The 18,693-nt window shown below is 41.7% G+C and overlaps 1 protein-coding gene across 12 annotated transcripts in view; it reads right to left on the bottom strand.

The window, feature by feature from the left end:
- The window catches only part of UNC5C (unc-5 netrin receptor C), a 381,478-nt gene that overhangs the window by 17,692 nt on the left and 345,093 nt on the right, over window positions 1–18,693 (bottom strand). For all 12 annotated transcript variants that reach the window (XM_077142813.1, XM_077142815.1, XM_077142826.1 and 9 more), the window contains 2 exons: window positions 17,789–17,957; window positions 14,517–14,750 (listed from right to left, as the gene is read on the bottom strand). In XM_077142813.1, coding sequence (XP_076998928.1) covers window positions 14,517–14,750; window positions 17,789–17,957 — 403 coding nt within the window. The remainder of the gene's footprint in view (window positions 1–14,516; window positions 14,751–17,788; window positions 17,958–18,693) is intronic.

Genomic DNA, 18,693 nt, shown 5'->3' with positions numbered 1-18,693 from the left:
TACAGAAAGAAAATAAAAGTATTGTTTATAATAATCCGTTGCAAGATTTTCAATTATAAAAAAAATTAGAAATTGCCTATTCGTCTCCTAATAGACAGAAATAGTCTAATACAGATTAGGGAAGGTATTTCAGCACCAAATGTTGAACTAAGATTTTATTTTTAAAAAGCACCGCATTGCTCATGAATTGTGGTTGGTCAAAAAACTTGCTATGCAACTTTTTACTTTCACTATAAATATGTAACACAAAGACAAGTTCTTTATATATTTCCATTTCCCAAGCTAGTTAATGAAGCATTTTCCAACTACAGCTGGAATTACCTAAACCACAGCAAACCGTAAGTGATCAATGAACAAAATATCCTGGGTCCCCTCTGCTGACTGAACCCTCCTCATGCACTTTGCTTCTCTCATTCTTTAAGTGTTTTAGTGATACAAACATGTCGGCAACTTGTGACGTTTATTCTTCTTATAAGGGTTCAGGAAAATAACGGATTTTATAAAAATATAAAAGCAAAATACAATGTCCTTCTTTGGTGGTATTTCAGTAGAATGCGTGGACTTTAATAACACAGGCTGACATTCAATTCACTGCACACACAGATATTGCACACCTACCAGGGTACCAAGCACCGACGGGTCACAGTGGAGAACTGCTAGTATGAGAACCAGATTACCTATTACTCAGAAATGCATCCACTTGGCATTGCTGAATGAATTCTAATCCATGCACATGTAGTCCAGTAAGTATGGAGCTTACCAATGCCATCCATTAGACGTAAACAGCTCATTTCAAGCTGCTTCTTTAGGGGTCCTTAGCATCCATCATCTTTGGGTCAGGCCACTATTCTGAACAATGCAAGCTGCTGAAAGGTCCTATAAGGTGTAGGAAATATTAGGATAATGTGGAATGGGATCTCAGACAGGGACTCCTCTAATGAGTGTCTAATGGAAGAGATGAGGCAATCGCACATTGATGTAGACACGTGCATGGTCCAGCTGCCTGAGAGTATTGACCTGCTATTTAACGTTGCTTGCAAATGAGTAGCTATTACTTGTGACAGCAGCCTGAGCAGTCAACCAGCCCCCAACCGCAGTCAGCCGGCCACCCAGACACAAACGTTGTGTCATCATGCCCTCCCACTGCTGCGCCGGCAGCTCAGCAGGCCCTGAGGTCCCCGGTAGGCCACACAGATCCATCCAGCCCAGGGCTGCACACGCTCTGCATGGACAGCCCTCCCAGGATAAGGCGCACCCCATTCCTCAACAGGCATCCGGCCATGTGCAAATGAAGAAGAATAAGAAAAGCGAGGGTTAATTGCCATTTCTTCTGCTTCAGCAGGAAGGCATAATAAGCTTATGTTGATCATGTTCAGTGTCTAGTTAGCATAATAGAGAAAGCTGATGTTCCCAGTGAACCTGGCACCTGACAAATTCTAAAGCTAAAATGATGTTTGTTTATAAGCCATTAGAAGAAAAGAAACAGAATTAGAAATCTTTGAGACTATAGTCGTGCCAATCAATCAGTTCTAGCTTCTTTCCAGTATGCCCTAATTACCTCATCAAGACGTCTAAAGAGCAATCGATAGTAATTATCTGATTACTATAGATCTTCATTATGTCCAAATTATCTCCCTGGGATGTCTAAAAGAAAATTCATTGTATTCTGGGAGGTAATTGTGCCCAACAATGTATAATCCACACCCCATTCCTACAATCAACATAGACTGCCAGAGGATATGGAGAGCATTATGTGTTTTCTTGGCAGGGGGATCACTGAAAACCCTAAACTGCCTATTGACCATGACCTTGAAGTCAAGAAACCTAATACCTGTTTTGAGTGCCAAGGCTGAGTTGAAGTCAGTCTAGGAATAAGGCTCAGTCCTTGGTTTCTTCATTTATGACTTCAAATGGAGTGAGGAAAGAGAGTGGGTTGGTTTGGAGAGCAGTTTTTGAGAGGACATGAAATAAGTAGCCATTTTATGGACAGTGAGGTTTGGCTTAATGAATGAAATGAGATCAGACAACACATTCTCTCTATATTCTTAAGCTCTCACCTCTCCATCAACCAGAAGAAACACAAAGCTGTTGCACAGAGCTGGGAGGGATCTGACTTTTTTCTCCCCCTTCAATTGGAAATGAACCCTAGTGAAAGATAAACTGCCCATCAGGATGCATCCATGCTGAGAGCAGAGGTCTTTAAATTTATTAGATTGCATATTCCTATCAGTCAAAAAATTGAGCACGCACTTCTGACATGTTTCTTTATTCATTAATAATATATCTGTATTAGTGCATGAATAGGTTAATATAATACATTATAAAATATACACAAAATTTTAGTGTATGAGCAAAACTAAATAATCCCAGCAGTAGTAATATTGTCTTTTTTGTGCCCAATGATTTATCAGGGGTGTGTGAATTTCTCTTTGGAGACTATTGGCTTTGGCAACCATCTTTTTTCACTCGTAACTCTGGGAAAAACCAGCCCAGAAGTGAATGATTTACTATGAACAATCCTTACCAAACTTAACTTTAACATTTCTTTTTGTTTTTTTACTGAAACGCCACAACTGGTATCATTGTAAAGAAACACACCAACAACAAAGGCGACAACAATAACCAAGGCCTGGACTTAAGTTATTACAATCAATAAATGCAACAGCTCCTTGGAAACGAAAGTCATCCAAAACCACACGAGTCAGAGACGACTTGTCATATATAGCAAAGCCCATACACAGACGTTGCATCAGAAAATAGAAGCAGAGAGCCCATTGATAGAGTAATCAAACTTTTGTTGCATGTTGTTATTAATCTGAGATATGTCATAGCAAAACCCACTTAAAAGTATGCTGTAACTTGGGCGAGCCACGGTGGTTCAGCAGGCAGCGATCTTGCCTGCCATGCCAGAGACCTGGGTTTGTTTCCTGGTGCCTGCCCATGCAAAAATAAAATAAAATAAAATAAATGGGCAAAAAGTATGCTGTAACTTGTATTTCAAAAAGCTTGATTTTCCAAATTCCATTTGCATGAAGTCATCCTGGTCATTATATACCTATAATACAGATAAGTAAGAGTACAGAAAAAATAGGAGACAGATACATCAACAAGCTCTTGCTTTCCAGGTTAAGCACTTTTCTTCCCTTAATCTACCTGGGAGCATTCATTCAACTTTGATGAAAGACATATGTTCTGCAGGGGACATATCAGGCTCTGGGACACACAAACAAGGAAGTCTCCACTGCCCCTGTCTCAAATCACTCATGCTCCATCAGGGGTGATGGACGTGTAGACGTGTAACCACATGTTTGGAGGTGTGCCAAACTCCGGAACAGCTTCTAGCCAGGATGCTTTGGGATCACAAAGGATAGGATATTTCAAACACCTTGAACGAGATTAAGAGTACAATATATTTAAGGTCAAAAAATTTAGGAAGACTTAAGAAAAATATTGTGATCTGGAAAGAAATGTCATAAGAGTAATTACAATCATCCAGGTTCTTTATTCTCAGAAATATAAATGTCACCTTCCTTTGCAAAGGTTGTCTTGCCTACTTACATCATCACCTGCCTCAGTGACTCATTTTGCTCCTGGATCAGTCTGCCTATTCCTATGATAAGCCTGCTCTGCTTATATGAGAAAGAGGTCACTTTCTGATTTCCTTGTACAGTTCTAGCCCCATCCCTCTAAAGCTAGGCTAAAAAAGACTCTCTTGTGGGTCTGCTATCAACAGACGTGTCTCTAGTCCAATCCTCCATAGCCGCATGCATGGTGTGATGGTTTGAAGCCTGTATGTAGCCAAAGACAAGCATGTTCTTACATCTAAAGCATCCTTGTGGGTGTGTGCCCATTGTAAGTAGGATCTTTGTTGAGTAGGCTCTTAAGTTGAGATGTGACCCACTTGATTCAGGGCAGATCTTAATCTTCTTGGTGGAGTCCTTTATCAGAGGATGAAATTTGGAGAAAGAAACAGAGAGAAGGACACAGAAAACTGAGAGGAAGCCACAAAAGCCAGAAGCTGGAAGGAATGAAAACTGGAAGAGAAGAGAGAGACCAGCAGACATCACCATGTGCTGTGCCATCTAACAGAGGAGTCCATTACCGCCAGCTTCAGGAAGAAGGGAGGTATCCTCTTGATGATACCATGAGTTGGAGACATTTTCATAGCCTCAGAACAGCACGCTTGTAAACTAATAAATGCCCTTTGCTAAAAGCCAGCCCATTCTGTTATATTGTGCTTCGGCAGCTTCAGCAAACTAAGACACATGTCGACACACAGATATCCCAGTCCCTAGTCACAGTGTCACGAGAAGAACCCTCTGGGATCTAAGCAAACCCATGTGGTGGCTGACTCCAAAGGAGGCTCCTCGGGCAGCCCTGAGAGAGGGCAGAATTGATTCAGCGAGCCTGTGAGAGATTTCTGGAAAGCAGGGCAAGGGATTCCACAGCAGAAACAAGCAGCTTTCACAATAACCAATTAAACCAAGACATTATCCATGCCAAGCCATTAGCCTGGGCCACTTAAGAGCCACAATAAATCCAAGCTGTTTTAAAGGCCTGTGTGTACAAAGGGAGCACCCTTTGGCTTGTACCCAGAACTCTCCCAGGCTCTTAGATGATGGGGTCTGCCCTCATTAGTGCCTGACAGAGGAAGGAATGAGGGATGAGGTGTACAACTCCTACACTTGGGTTTTTCTAACCCCAGAATTTTTCATTCTGCATTATTGTCAGGGTTAGACTAAATCTGCCTCCCCAGCTTCTCTTGTTTCCTTCCTTCCTCTGGGTCCTCTGAGCCTGGGCAAGTTTCCCGAAAGTGTCAGCCTAAACAATGGCTCGCTGGCTGCCCAGAGGCAACCGAGAGGCATATGCTGAGAGGTTTGAAGTACATCCTTGAGAATATGACAAGTCTCTGCTCGCAGGGTCCAGGCTACAGCTCTGTGACCGTGTCCCAAGACCTGAGTTAGGTGCTGAGGCTGCCAGCTTTGTTCCTCAGCTTCTGTGCCCCCTACGTCCTCTTCTCACCCACTTCCTGCACAGAACTCGCCTCCTCTTTTGACACTGGGCCAAATGCACCAACTTCTTCATTGAAGGCACTCATTCAAGCTTCCAGTTTCTCAAGAAGTGATTAGAGTATTTGTGGATTTTCTGGCCTTTAGCTTCTCTCTCTCTCTCCTTTTCTTTTCAATTACTTTCCTATTATTTCTTTCCTTTTCTTACTAGAAACCTTACCTGGTAGAGAAAGGAGAAAACAATGCTTCAAACTTTACTCTCTTATAACCCACTGATAATCTCTTCTGGAATAGAAAGTTGGAAAGTGCTTAAATTAGGACTTCATTTTGCTTTGTCTTTTTTGGCTCTTGGTACTTCTCTAGATGTCTGTGTGCTCTTTATTCTTGATTGAGGTGCAGAACAATGAATTGGCTGCAGTTATTGCTGCAAAGAGGCCTGGGCTGAGCAACAAGTACATGAGCAGGTAGAGGCAGTTCTACAAACATGGGAAGCTACAAAGTGTACCGCACAGAGAGCGAGGGCACAGACGGCAGTTCGTGACACTGCAGTCAGACTTGCCATCCAGAAGATTCTGGTTTCATTCAGCTTTATGGCTTCATGGAGATGGAAACACTGCTCTCTCCATGGCGCTGGATCAAGCATGGAAGGCCAAGCTGTACTGCTGAAGCCCTTCAGCGGGCTTCTGTGACACAGACCCCCAGAAGGACAAAGAACAAAAGCGTTAAATATCCAGCACACCACCTGTGTTGAAGCTCTGAAGTCCGACTTTCAATGATTGCGCTGACCGGTGCTTAAAAAAAAAAAACACATCTCCCATCAGATTTTATAGAAGCTGCTGGCTCTGATTCATTTTTTAATCTTGTGTTGAAAACTGCCTTTTCATTTGGGGATGAGAAATGTCTCTCTGCTCCTGTGCCTGTCACCCTTGCAGCTCTCACAGCTGTGGGCCTGCTCTCCACCAAGGCAGAGGCCAAAGAAAGAGGCCGCCCTCCTCTCCTGTCTCCTGCCAGTGTTCAGGCGCGGCCGCTCCCCGCTGCCCCCTGCCCCGTCTCTGTCTTTGGCCCTCGGGCCTCAGGCTGCAGGGCCAGACCGTGGGGAGCGTCTGGCTGTCAGCCTGCCCGGCCCACCTGCTGCCTTCATGCACCAGCCTGGCTTTACCTCCCTCCTCTTCCTGGGCTCACGCTGGGGGGCGCTGCTCACCCCCTGAGTTTGTCTGCCTTCCTTCAGCCCTAATCAAAACAGGACTGGACTCGGGTGACCATTTGAAAACATTTCCCTGTCAAGCCACTTCGTTTCTCGGGCCCTGCCTGCTGTTCCCACAGCTGCCGCCGCCACGGATGCTTACTCTGAGCTGCTACTTCCACCCTCTGAGTCAGGGAAGTCGCTGACACTTAGAAATGCCAAATGGTAGCACTCAGGAAAGTGGCCGTGCCTTTTCCTACCGTTGGGCCCACTCCCAAGGAAAAGATTATCTCCCACATCCATATATTAGGAATAGGACCTTATGGTTGTTCTAGGACTTTTGAGAACATTTTGGATTTCTTTTCACCCTTCAGCATATGATTTTTTAACTTCTCCAGTGGTATTCTATTGCTGCCACAAGAAACTTCCCAATACTTAGTGATCTGACATATTAATGAAACACAAATTTATTAACTTATAGCTTTGGAGGTTAGAAGTCCAAAATTTATTAAACTTGATTGAAGCACTGCTTTTTGGAAAAGTCTAGAGGTTTTTTCCAAGCTACAATGCTCTCTGTGCATCTCTGCTCTATAAATATGTATACATTTTTTGGAGGAGATGGCATTGGTGCAAACTAAACCTAGCAACAGACATCAGATATAACGTCAATATTGGGCTAACTTTTTTTTTTTTGTTTCAGTGTTTTAACATAATTGTATTACAGTTAGGTAGTATTGTGCTGTCCATTTCTGAGTTTTTACAATCAGTCCTGTTGCACGATCTGTATCCCTTCAGCTTCAATTACCCAATATCTTATCCTATTTCTATCTCCTGATGGTCTCTGTTACCAATGACATTCTCCAAGTTTATTCATTAATGTCAGTTCATATCAGTGAGACCATACAGTATTTGTCCTTTTGTTTCTGGCTAATCTCACTCAGCATAATGTCCTTAAGGTCCATCCATGTTGTTACATACTTCATAACTTTATTCTGTCTTACAGCTGCATAATATTCCATCATATGTATATACCAGAGTTTGTTTAGCCACTCATCTGTTGATGGACATTTTGGCTGTTTCCATCTCTTTGCAATTGTAAATAATGCTGCTATTGGGCTAACTAACTTTTGGTTTTTGTTTTTTAGGCGCATGGTCTGGGAATCAAACCCGAGTCTCCTGCATGGAAGGCGAGCGTTCTGCCACTGAACCACTTGTGCACCCTTAATTGACTTCTATACTTGACAGGTATACATGTCCTCTATGAGATGTCTGTCTATTAAAGTGTATATAAGAAAAAAAAATCTAGTATGGGTCCCACTGGGCTAAAGTCGAGCTGTTGGCAGGCTGCCTCCCTGTCTGGATGCTCTAAGGGAGAATGAACTTCTCTGCCTTTTCCATGTTCTAGAGGATGCCTGCATTCCTTGGCTGATGCTCTCCTTCCTCCATCTCCAAAGTCAGCAATGGCACATGTGTCCAGTTCTTCCACTGTGGTCATATTTCCCTCTGACCACAGCTGGGAAAGGTTCTCTACTCTTAAGGCTCCATGTAATTACACTGGACTCACCCAGATAATTTAGTATTATCCCCCCATCTCAGAGCCTATCCCTTTAGTCACTACAAAGTTCCTTCTGACATGCAAGGTAACATATTCACAGAAATTAGGGTGGAAACATCTTTGGGTGACCTTTATTCTGCTGATTACAGTTTCTGTTTTCTCTTCTCTCTCTCTCTTTTTCTCCCTCCTCCTCTCTTTCTCTCTCATGCTCATTCTCTCTCTTTCTCAAAAAATGAATTCCACATGGCAGATCATTTTCCAGATATATATGTGGGCCAGGGCCAAGCCTCATGAGAAGATGATTAAGATGGGATAAATTTAGAATCACCAAAAGGATCCTTGTCCCCAGAAGAATCTATCACCAAACTTAAAACTCACTCCACAGTTAGATCGCAGTTAGAGTTAATCTCACTGTTGACATTATTTTTAACCTGCCACTGAAATCTAAATGTTCACCTACGGAAGAGAACATTATCCAATGTCTACTTTGTACCAGGAAATTTAATAACTTCGATTTCATTGAACCTTCAAAGGACCCCTGATGCAGACCAAATCACTGTCCAAAGAGATCAGGTTAAATGACCAGGGCCACAGAACTGATCACTGGTGGAATCAGTATTCACAGCCAGCTTGACTCAACTTTTTCATATGGTACTCCTCTCCACATACTTAGCAGAGGAAAACATTTTTGTAATGATTAATATCATTTTTATTAGGTAATATGTGTTATGTAAATGAATATATTGATTTAATTTTAGGCATTAGGATCCTGAAGTATAAAACAGAAGCCAGGTTAGTTTTGAGGTTGTTTGAGGGGACTGAAAAAAAAGAGATGGTCAGTGTGGCCAAGCCTATCGAGGTGGCCTTTACTAAGCCGAGAAAAGGCAATGTGAGGAGTTCAGCATTCAGTCCTCACACAGTTGGCTGTGGGCGGGTGGGTGGGGGGAGCAGAGAGCATCAAAAGAGGACCCCTGAGGATGGCAGCAGGTGGGGGGTAACAAAGAACCTCCTTCAACAAGCTGCCTAGGAGTGTCTACAATTGTGACCCAAGAAGATGAGTACCATACAATTCTCTATAAGACTTCATCTAACCTCCATTTTTTTCTCTCCATCTTTCAGTGTTTCTTCCATTCTTCTCTCGTCTTTTCATATGTAGTATGATAGAGTGATTCGAGGAGTCACTCTACCATACTACAGCTTGGATTAGGATATACAAAAGCTAAATTAATCCAAGTAAGACTGTACTCCATGCCAAATGTTTCTATGAATAAAACCAAGCTATGTTAATACTCATTATTTGGTTTGCATCACATATACATTTGTGAGGAATTCAATGAACATCGTACACTGTACTATTGTATGCAAATATATACTCTTAGATTCAGAATCTCAGGGTTTAGTATAAATCTCTTTGTTATGAAAGAAGAATCGCATTGATTGCACTCTCCATAGTGGGACAGCAATTACTTATTTCCACATATATGTATGTTTCTCCCTAGGTGTCTCTAAACTTACAATTTGTTCTCTTTTAATTTGTGTGCTATTTATACTAGGTTTGAAGTCTTTGCAAATAATGAAAGAAAAACCCCAATATTATTACTTTAGTTATCTGCAGAGGATGCACCTAACTCAATCTTTTCAATAGACTTGAACTCTGTATTTGAACAAAGAATTACTTCCAAACTATTCTTGCAAGTCTCAGGATCTTTACCTCTTCATGTGAGCTCCAGCCAAGCAATGCTCCCAAGGGTGCTTCTAGCACATGCACAGGAAAAAACAAAACCTAAAAACCCCACAAAACCTCCTGAAAGGTATATTAAAGAATTCCACTGTCTCCCATTAGCCTTGACTTTTACTCTGGCAGTCACCACCAGCATTCTAATTTGACATCAATACTTTCAAACTGCAATAGGCAGCTTTTAAGCTTCAGTGACCAGTTTTGCTCCCAGGCTTAACAAAACTCAAGGAAATTGTTACAAAAGCTGTCAAACTTTAAGAGCTGGGTGGAGAGATGAAAGAATTTATTAGAATTGTTGAGACTGACTGATGTCTGATGACTAATGATGAGACTGATATTTCCCCCGATTTACATGGACAAAATAACCATATTATTATAAAAACTGTTAATTAAGATTCTTGATATGTTGGGCTGCAGAAATCAGGCCATATCTTTTCTTAAGAACCAGGTGTAGGTGTAGGATCCCTGAGAACGAGTGCTCTACAGGGCTTCCACCTCTGTCCTAGTCCAATGATTCTGTGAGATTTTCTGCAATTGAGAAAGAATCCTCAGCACACAGCACTAACTATAAGAAAATATTAAGTCTTAGTAGACCCATGTTAGGGCATAATTTGATACTCTAGACATGGAGGTGGTGGAGGAGTTGAATTAGTGCCCAAGCAAGGAAGTAGAGCTCCTTTTTCTTCAGAGTTGGGAGAGAGTGAGAAGAAAAGGTTTTGAGGAGTAAAGGATGGAAGCCAAAGGTATAGCCATTTCATGGTAAATTAGGAGGTAGGAGTGAGGTCACTGAAAGCATTTAAGTGTTTGTGAGACTGGTACATGAAGAGGGTAGAAGAGATTTGGAGAGCTGGTCTGTGAAATCTGATGAGTTAAGACGACATCAATACATGGAATTGTGAAGAAGTAGTGGAGGCATAGGTTAGATCTGTTATCTTGAGAATATATCAGACCCAGTCAGAGACATGATTTTTTTTTTTTTAATTACATGGGCAGGCACCGGGAATCGAACCTGGGTCCTCTGGCATCACAGGCAAGCATTCCTACCTGCTGAGCCACCGTGGCCCGCCCGAGACCTGATTTTTTAATAGCAATTCAACAGGCTGGAAGTAGAAGAGGACAGCTTGTTCAGCAGAGCCCACCCACAGCCGAAGAAATTAGGAAGGCCTGCAGTAGTTCAAGATGCGAGATATTCCAAGGTTGAAGCAAGTTCCCTGTAGAAGTGGATAAGAGCAGATAAGGGTTTGTGGACTAAGTGACCAGGGAAGAGAAAGGTTCACCTTAAGAACAAAGGGCAGTTTCTAGGTAGCTTATAGGCAGAGATAGAAAGTCAGATGACTGTGGTCAGAAAGATAGAGTTTCACAGGTGGAGATATAGGTGCAACCGAGGAGTTGCTAATGAGGCTGAAATCCATAGCATATCTCTACCGATGATTAGGTAAAATGTTGTATATATGAAGGCTACTAGAATAAACTTGGGCAAAGGAACCATGATTTAAGGGGTGCTGTTGAATTTGAGATGATGGACAGGAATACCAGGAGGCAGGTCCTGCTAGAGCGCAGACAGGTTCAAGCCCGTGTCAGGGACTGAAATGGGTAATGGGCAACAGAAGACACAGCTCACGAAGTAGGACAATGCTCCTGAAGTGGTGATGGGAGATGAGAATTTTGGAACCTGTCCTCTTGACCTTGTGTTTAGTCTTCACTGCAGGGATTGTGAGGGATATTTTGTTACCTGGAAAACTCAGTGGCAGTTAATGTGAGTAGGTGAAGGAATGGGGGAGGAGATAATGTGTGGCTATAGGAAAGTTTGCTTTTATTAGAATTAGAGTTCTAAACAGGTGTGAGAAAGTGTTGAGGATAACAACTCTAAACCTTGGCTGCTCAATGGAACAACCTACGCCGTAGGAAAAAATCCTGGACCACTGAGAACCTTTGGGGTTGGGACTCTGGCATGAATCTTTTTTAAAGTCCTCCAACTGATTGCTCTGAGTGGTCAGATAGAGAGCTACTGATTTGGGAAGAGTATGAGACAGGAGTGGGGTGGGCCTGAAGAAGGAAGAGTTACCTAGCAGGGGTAAGGCAAAAGAAAGTGTTTATGGCTGACACTGAATAGAGAAGCAGGCACATGGGAGAGAGACTGGAGAGGAACACTAGCGGGCAGATTGCCACGGAGTCAGAATTTAGCCTTTTTGAGCTAATTTGCCCCAAGGTCCAATTCAAGTGTGGATGTGAGGCAATACTGATGTGATTGAACTAACTGTCTGTTTAGTATGCTAGATAGACCATTTACCTATAAGTGGAATTTTCTTATTTCTGTATTATTAAAAGGCCATGAGGTGTAAGAAAGCCTCATCTATTATTCATGTTTGTTTCAGACTAAGTGCTGGATCCCCAGATGCAGAGAATTTATAAATGTCTATTTGGAAAGTGCTGACCACAAAACTACTGCCCTGGGGTTGTCTTCACTGCTTAAACCTATTCATCAGTCTTGCTCAGTATCAATATTGACAATTTGGATCTATTTTTCAATAACTAAAAAATCAAAATTTTTAGCAAATTATTGCTACATTTTTGTGTGGATTTGTGTGTGTCTGTAGGGAAGAGGGGTAAAGGATGCATGAATTTAAGAAGTATGTGGGTGATTATAAAATATTCATATCAAACACTTCAAATATGACATGAGTCTTCTACTGTACACTTTTCGTGATGATTTTTCTTGGAATTGTTCAAGGATTTGTCTTAATTGGACCCATGGCTCCACTACAAATCCAGTTTTCCCTAAGAAAAATTTAGAGCTTGGAATGATTTCCATCCTAACTATGCCACAGAAGCATCACATTTGCAAAGAACATAAAGAACCCTGAGTGCATGGGTGGTTCAGTGGTAGAATGCTCATCTCCCATGTGGGGGACCCAGGTTTGATTCCCAGACCATGCCCCCCAAAAACACAAACAACAAAAACCTCAAGCTGGATGCTAGAGCTGTGTGTTTACAGCATTCATTCAACAACAGAAAATCTTGTAGGCTCCACCATCTACCAACTGACCATGTCTCATGCCTTCCACCGGGATTATCTTGGTCAAATCCACTGTGAGGACTAGACGATTACGCTAGGCTCCTATCCTGTCTCCTTGTTTGCATTCTTATCGCCTACCATCCATTCCTTCAGAGCCTGCTTCCCCGGGCACCCAATCCACAATTCATGACCCAGAACTACTCTTCGGAGCTTTCAGAAGGAAACACCCTAACTTTTGGAAACAACTTCTTCCCTTGACTTCCCTGACATATTTTTTCCTCCTGCATCTCCTCTTCCCCCTGTAGATGCTCATCCTTCTTGAGGTCCTTCGCTGGTTGCCCATCCCCTCCGCTGCAATGGCAGGGATCCCCTTGGTCCTTATGCTCTAGGGTGTGGCTCTTCAAGGAACACGGATGAGGGTTGAGGGCCTGGACTGCAGCCAGACTATCTGGACATGAAAATCACTTCCTCCACTTAATAGCTGTGTAACCTTGAGCAATTTACTGAACCTTTCTGGGCCTTGGATTGCTCATATGTAAAATGGAGAGAATAGTGTTTTATATTGCTGTCACGAAGATTACATGAGTTCATATGACATATTTAGAATTTTGCCCAGCACATAGAAGCTCTTGGTAATGGTCATCAATTTAATTATCATTTTCTCCTACCTTCCTTCAATATTCTCCTTGATTATTATTGATGACAAATATCCACATAATATAGTTGGTTCCTGAAAACTGTTCTGACTGCCACATCCCTATTTTTAACTATCCCTTGGGCATCTTTGTCAAGATGGCAATTCCTATTTCTAAGTCAGTATTCTAAAAGCAAAGGCACCATATCCACATGCCAAAGCTACTTGCCCAGAGTGCGCTATTGTTTAGATGTGGAAACTTAAGCTTCTGCCCCAAACAGGAAAAAAAAAAAAAAAAAAAAAGCCAAAACATTCTGTCAGTAACCAGGTCCCGTAAAGGTATTTGCACGTCTGCTCTCTTCTTCTCAAGCCTCTGTCATCATCCCACTCAACCCCACCTTCTCTCTTTACTTGAATCAAATTCAGGCTAATCTTTCTAAAGTATATCTATAGTCATGTAACCTCATCTCAACTTTTCTCTCTGGAAATCAAGGTTCATCACAATACAATGCCTACCTATCATTCTACGCTTACTGCAAATAATATGTCTGCATCAAGCTTCTATTTACTGTTCCTTTTTGTGTTTCCACATGCTGTTCCTTCCGCTTAGAATCGCTGTATTTTCTTTTCCACAATTGCTGGTCAAAACCCTTCCTTCTGTTAGTGCCAATCTCAAATGTCAGCTCCTTTTCAGATTTCCTCAAAACAATGCAATACCTCCCTCCCTTGAACTCCTACAGAGCTTTGCATGTCATCTATGGCGTTTATCACACTCTGCCTTGTCTCATAGTCTTTGGCATGCTTCTTTTATTCTTCCTTCTAGATCATAAGTTCTTCAAAGGCACTCACTATATCCCTTACAGCTTCAAATGGGATAAAATGAACGGCAATAATATAGCACCAGGAATTAAGCTCATTTATTCTGCAAAGCAGCAGCCTGTTGTCAAATGCTAACCCTCTCCCTCACAGCCCTCATAAAAAGAATGGGAAAGCATATAAATGAAGTAGCACACAAGAGGAACATACAGTTTGAGCAATTACGCCAATTCCTTTTACAGGAAGAACACAGCTGAGATAAACATGGAAGCCCGTTATTTACCATGCTTGAATCACGCTGCCAAATTCTCCCACTTCTAAATTTTTCATTAAAAGAAATCAAGAAAGGTAAACAAAAGTGACCCTTGGGAGGAACCAGCGTAAAGGAAACAGTTCATATATCAGCCTGGCCTGAGAGAAATGTTGGTTTTTTTTAAAAAAAAAAAAAGCCTGAATTTTTGGTGCACGCATGCGCACACGTCCTCTCCCCTGGGGCTGCAGAGCCACGTCCAGGCTTCGCTACGACGTGCAGGTGAAGAGGGCAGGTCGGGTGGGAAACCCTTACCTTCAGGGCATCCTGAGTGTCGTCCAGACAGTAGACGCGGACACTGTACTCCAGGGAGGAGCAACAGAGCGGGCCGAAGATGGCGAGCTTCAGGCGCTTTGCGGCCGCCTTGGTGGTGGACTGCCCGACCAGGGCGTAGGTGCTGAGGTTCTCGGTCAGGATGTGGCAGGCCTGTGGGTCCAGCTGAATGTAGCAGGGGGTAGTGAAGTTTTCTTCTCCGACCACCACCACATCCTGAGGGGCGAGAGGGACCGGTCCGTGGCTAAGCCTCCCCGGATGCCTGCCGGCCCGGGCGGTGCAGGCAGCAAAGCCGCAGAAGGGGGTGGGGGGGCTCTGATGGCAGCTGGCTGGGGGCTGGGGAAACGCAACTGAAATGTAAACTGCTCCAGCCTCCCAGGGAACAGGGCAGGATCTCTTTTACGTTTTGATTATATTTTTCCTGCCTTCTGTTCCTCCTCGGGCTTTAATATATTTCTAGTTCCATTCTTAATTCTCTCCCTCTCTTCCCTGGCTTTTATTTTTCAGTAATGATATTCTCTATTTTGATGCCCTTTATTTAGCATTTGCTGATCTTTCAAGAATTGACATTAATGCGATCTACTAGCAATCCACAGCAGGTTAAATATCTCTCTAACTTTAGCACAGTCGAGTTTAACTGCTTTTCTGAAATTGTTTTATTGGGTAAATTTCTTATTTAATCTAAAAAGTGCTATCTTATTGCAATATCATTATGGCATCCAAGCTTTCTTCCCTAAAAATTTCTAGATGTTGGAAAAGAATCAGAGAAATTATGGAATTATGCAGTAATCTTCTCCTCTGTTCTTCCCAACCCACCTGCCAATTATTTCCTAAAGCAATACTCTGCTGTTCCTAAATAAGATTCACTGCTTAACTCTAAAAAAAGCAAGATATGGCATGTTTAATGCATAAGACACTTTTATTTGCTATTTTTCATGTAAGCCATTAAACAGTCTATCATTTTAGACTTCGATGATTTTAACAAAAATTACCCATTCAATTAGCTTTTGATTTATCTAAAAGTCTCAGGCCCCACTAGAAATAATCAGGAAGACCAAGTATAGTATCTATAAACCAAGGATCCCAATTCTAAACACCTCGCAGGGAGCCAGATAACAATGTGTAAGCAAATAGGCAGCAGACAATAAGGAATGTTGGAGACTGTGGCTAAAGAGAACACAGGCCTATTTAAAGAGCTCAGTCACACTCAGCTTCAGCTTCTGGAGTGCAGCCCCAGTGTGGACAGAGCCTTGAATTTTTCAAGAAAAGCTGGAAAGTCATATTATTACATGAAATCTTCCAGCTTTTCATTCATACAAATATGAAAGAAAATCTCATGCAGGCAAATGAAAGCACATGTGTAGGAACGATGCTGCCTCTGCATTAGGCGATTTAATCTCGGATAAGAAAGGAATTATGTCTGTTTTGTTTCCCACTGTATCCCAGGACTTGGCTCATAGGGAATGTATCCCTGGCTCATAGTGAGAGCCTATTATCCATTTGTTGTAAAAAATGAATGAAGTTCTCATAATAAGTTCAGTCCCCAGGGCTAGAAAAAAAAAAAAAAAATATATATATATATATATATATATATATATAAATAAAAGAAGTAGCCACCTCAGGCAGTTGTTTATTAGTTAGCCCATACAACATCATCTGAGCTATAGCAGGAGCTCTGTTCTCACTGCATCAGTGAAATAATTTCTTGAACTGAAACTCTACCCAAAGAGGAAGCTCAAAGTGAAAAGGAAAAGAGAGAAAGAGTATCTCTGTTGCCAGATTTATTACAGTCCAAAAAAGAACACCTGGAAAGAAGCTGCCTGGTTATAAAATCAGAAAGGCAGCGCCTCAACTACCACCTTGTGAGTGCATGTTACAGAAAGCCTGCTGGGGGTGGCTGCAAACAATGATGCCCCTTGTCCACGTCACTCGTAAGTATAAGGGTGTTTTCCCACGTCCTCTTCTATTCACCTCACATCTTTCTCTTATTTTATTATTACTGCTGTTGGTGTTAGTCAAACCCAGGAATGGGTAGGATATTAGGGTTTTAGGGAGAGAATCATGCAAAGAATTTAGAATCATTTTAAGTTCAGACTTTGGGATGCTTTCCAGATAAATCATCTAAAGCTTAAATGGAATTAAAGTTAGATTTGGTTAAGTATGGTCTTAACTCAATATAAAGTGTGTCCCTTGATTCCAATGCTGGACATGCTGTCCGCTGGCAAGGAACAACCTCCCCACATGGCCAAGAATAGAACATACCCATAGAGAGGCAATTCCAGTTAATCCCAGGGATGCCCTGCTATTCCTTTTTCCCTAAAAAAGCCTATTTTTTCCTAAAATATTAGGAGCATGAGTCTTCGTGTATATTTTTATAAAGATTTTTTTTCCTAAGTAAGAATTCTTGAAAATAATCCAAATTTTTAACCTTCTACTTCTCATTTACACAATGGATACTATTTCATTCAAGGGATAATAAAGAAAATATTCCAGTATTATTTTTAGTTTTTTTAGATATTAGGTATTAACATATTCATGGTAAATATAACCAATTTTTTTGCACTTAGTTAACTTTAGATGCAATGTGCAAGGTTCTCCTGTAAGGCATTGCCTTTGAGAAGTTATAAATGGCAACCACCATGGAGCGCCAAGAGGCCACAAATTCTTTTCTTCATTCTAGCAGACCTTAGGAGATACACCTTTGCAGTTTCCCCTGTTAAATTTCGAAGAACTCAATGCTATGTACTTATCTGCAACTAAATGCCTAACATTTTCTGACCCAGGTGCAACATTTCTCTACCTATAATTAAAAAAACAAAACAAAACAAAACAATAACTGTGTTTCTCTCCCGAAAATATAGTATGAATATTCCCAAATGGACTTTTCAAGACTCTTAAGTGCACTTTCTCTATGAGTTAATGCTTTATCCCCATTTTCTTTGTTTCTTAAATGATAAAAGCATTCAGGAACTAATATCTCTCTTTACCCATCCCAGTCCCTGTCTCTTGCTCTAATTTTGAGTGTGAGCTAAAATCCCATCAGTTTTTTATTTTTTTCTTTAAAAGTTAATGACTTCCCGGGTGGGCAACATGGCTCAGCAGGCAGAGTTCTCCCCTGCCATGCCGGAGACCCAGGTTCAATTCCCGGTGCCTGCCCATGCAAAAAAAAAAAAAAGTTAATGACTTCCCATCCTGATAATGCTTAACTTTGTGGACTGCCACTACATTCCCTCTTTATCGCAACAAAAACTCACCTCCCATGGTCCCTGCGGTGCCTGGTTCTTGAGCTGTATCTTCCAGTCCTCGGTATTGGGATCTGCGCAGTGATGCATAGTGAGAATGAGGGGGCGGGTCAGCAGGGCTCCTGGGGGCCCACAGCTCACCACAGGGGTCAGGAGTGTCTGACTGTCTTCCATGGGCGGCCTGGTAGGAGAGCAGAGAACTGCATCAGCGACATTCCCATCATAGTTATGTACCATCAACTCATGTCATCTTAGATCTAAAGTTGTACAAACTAGTTCAAACGGTTTCCTCTTAGAGGTTTTTTTTTTTTTTTTTGGCTGGTAGAAGGGGGCAAGTGAGGAAGAATTAAATGGTAAGACAAGCTTTTTATACCAAGACTTTGATCTTGCCAGAATGGAGGTCTTTATGATAAGATTGAGCTTTCCAGTGTCTCTTTGATCCCCTTACCTCAGACACAGGTCTACCATGGGGAACTTCCTCTTAATTCATAGAAGGATACTTTTAGGATGAAATGAGGTGGCAGAGAGTCCTTGCGAGGTTATATAACCATCTTTTCTGGTAATACTTGGCACTGGTCTCACAGGGTTTTAAATATTTTCAAATTTCTAGAATGAGGACACCGTAGAGCTAAATCTCTTCCAAACGACTTTCACACACTAGTATAGAAAATTCATTCTTTTAAATCTGACCAGACTTGTGTTTCTATAGCAATTTAAAATTAGTTTTTTTTCCACTTGTATAGTTCATACAAAGAGATTCTGGGCCTAAAGAACCTCAAAATCCAAATTCTTTCTTTTCTTTTTTTTCATAGTTGCCTTAAATCCTTCCCTAACAAGATTGCAATTAATGAGCAAGTGAATAAATTAGCCCAATCTCTCCTACATGTGGCAGTGGATTGCCCGACATCTCCCAAATA

The sequence above is a fragment of the Tamandua tetradactyla genome, chromosome 24, assembly GCF_023851605.1.
Source record: "Tamandua tetradactyla isolate mTamTet1 chromosome 24, mTamTet1.pri, whole genome shotgun sequence".
Taxonomy (NCBI): Eukaryota; Metazoa; Chordata; class Mammalia; order Pilosa; family Myrmecophagidae; genus Tamandua; species Tamandua tetradactyla.
The sequence above is the reverse complement of the archived record's forward strand: the minus strand, read 5'-3'. Positions and strand labels throughout refer to the sequence as shown.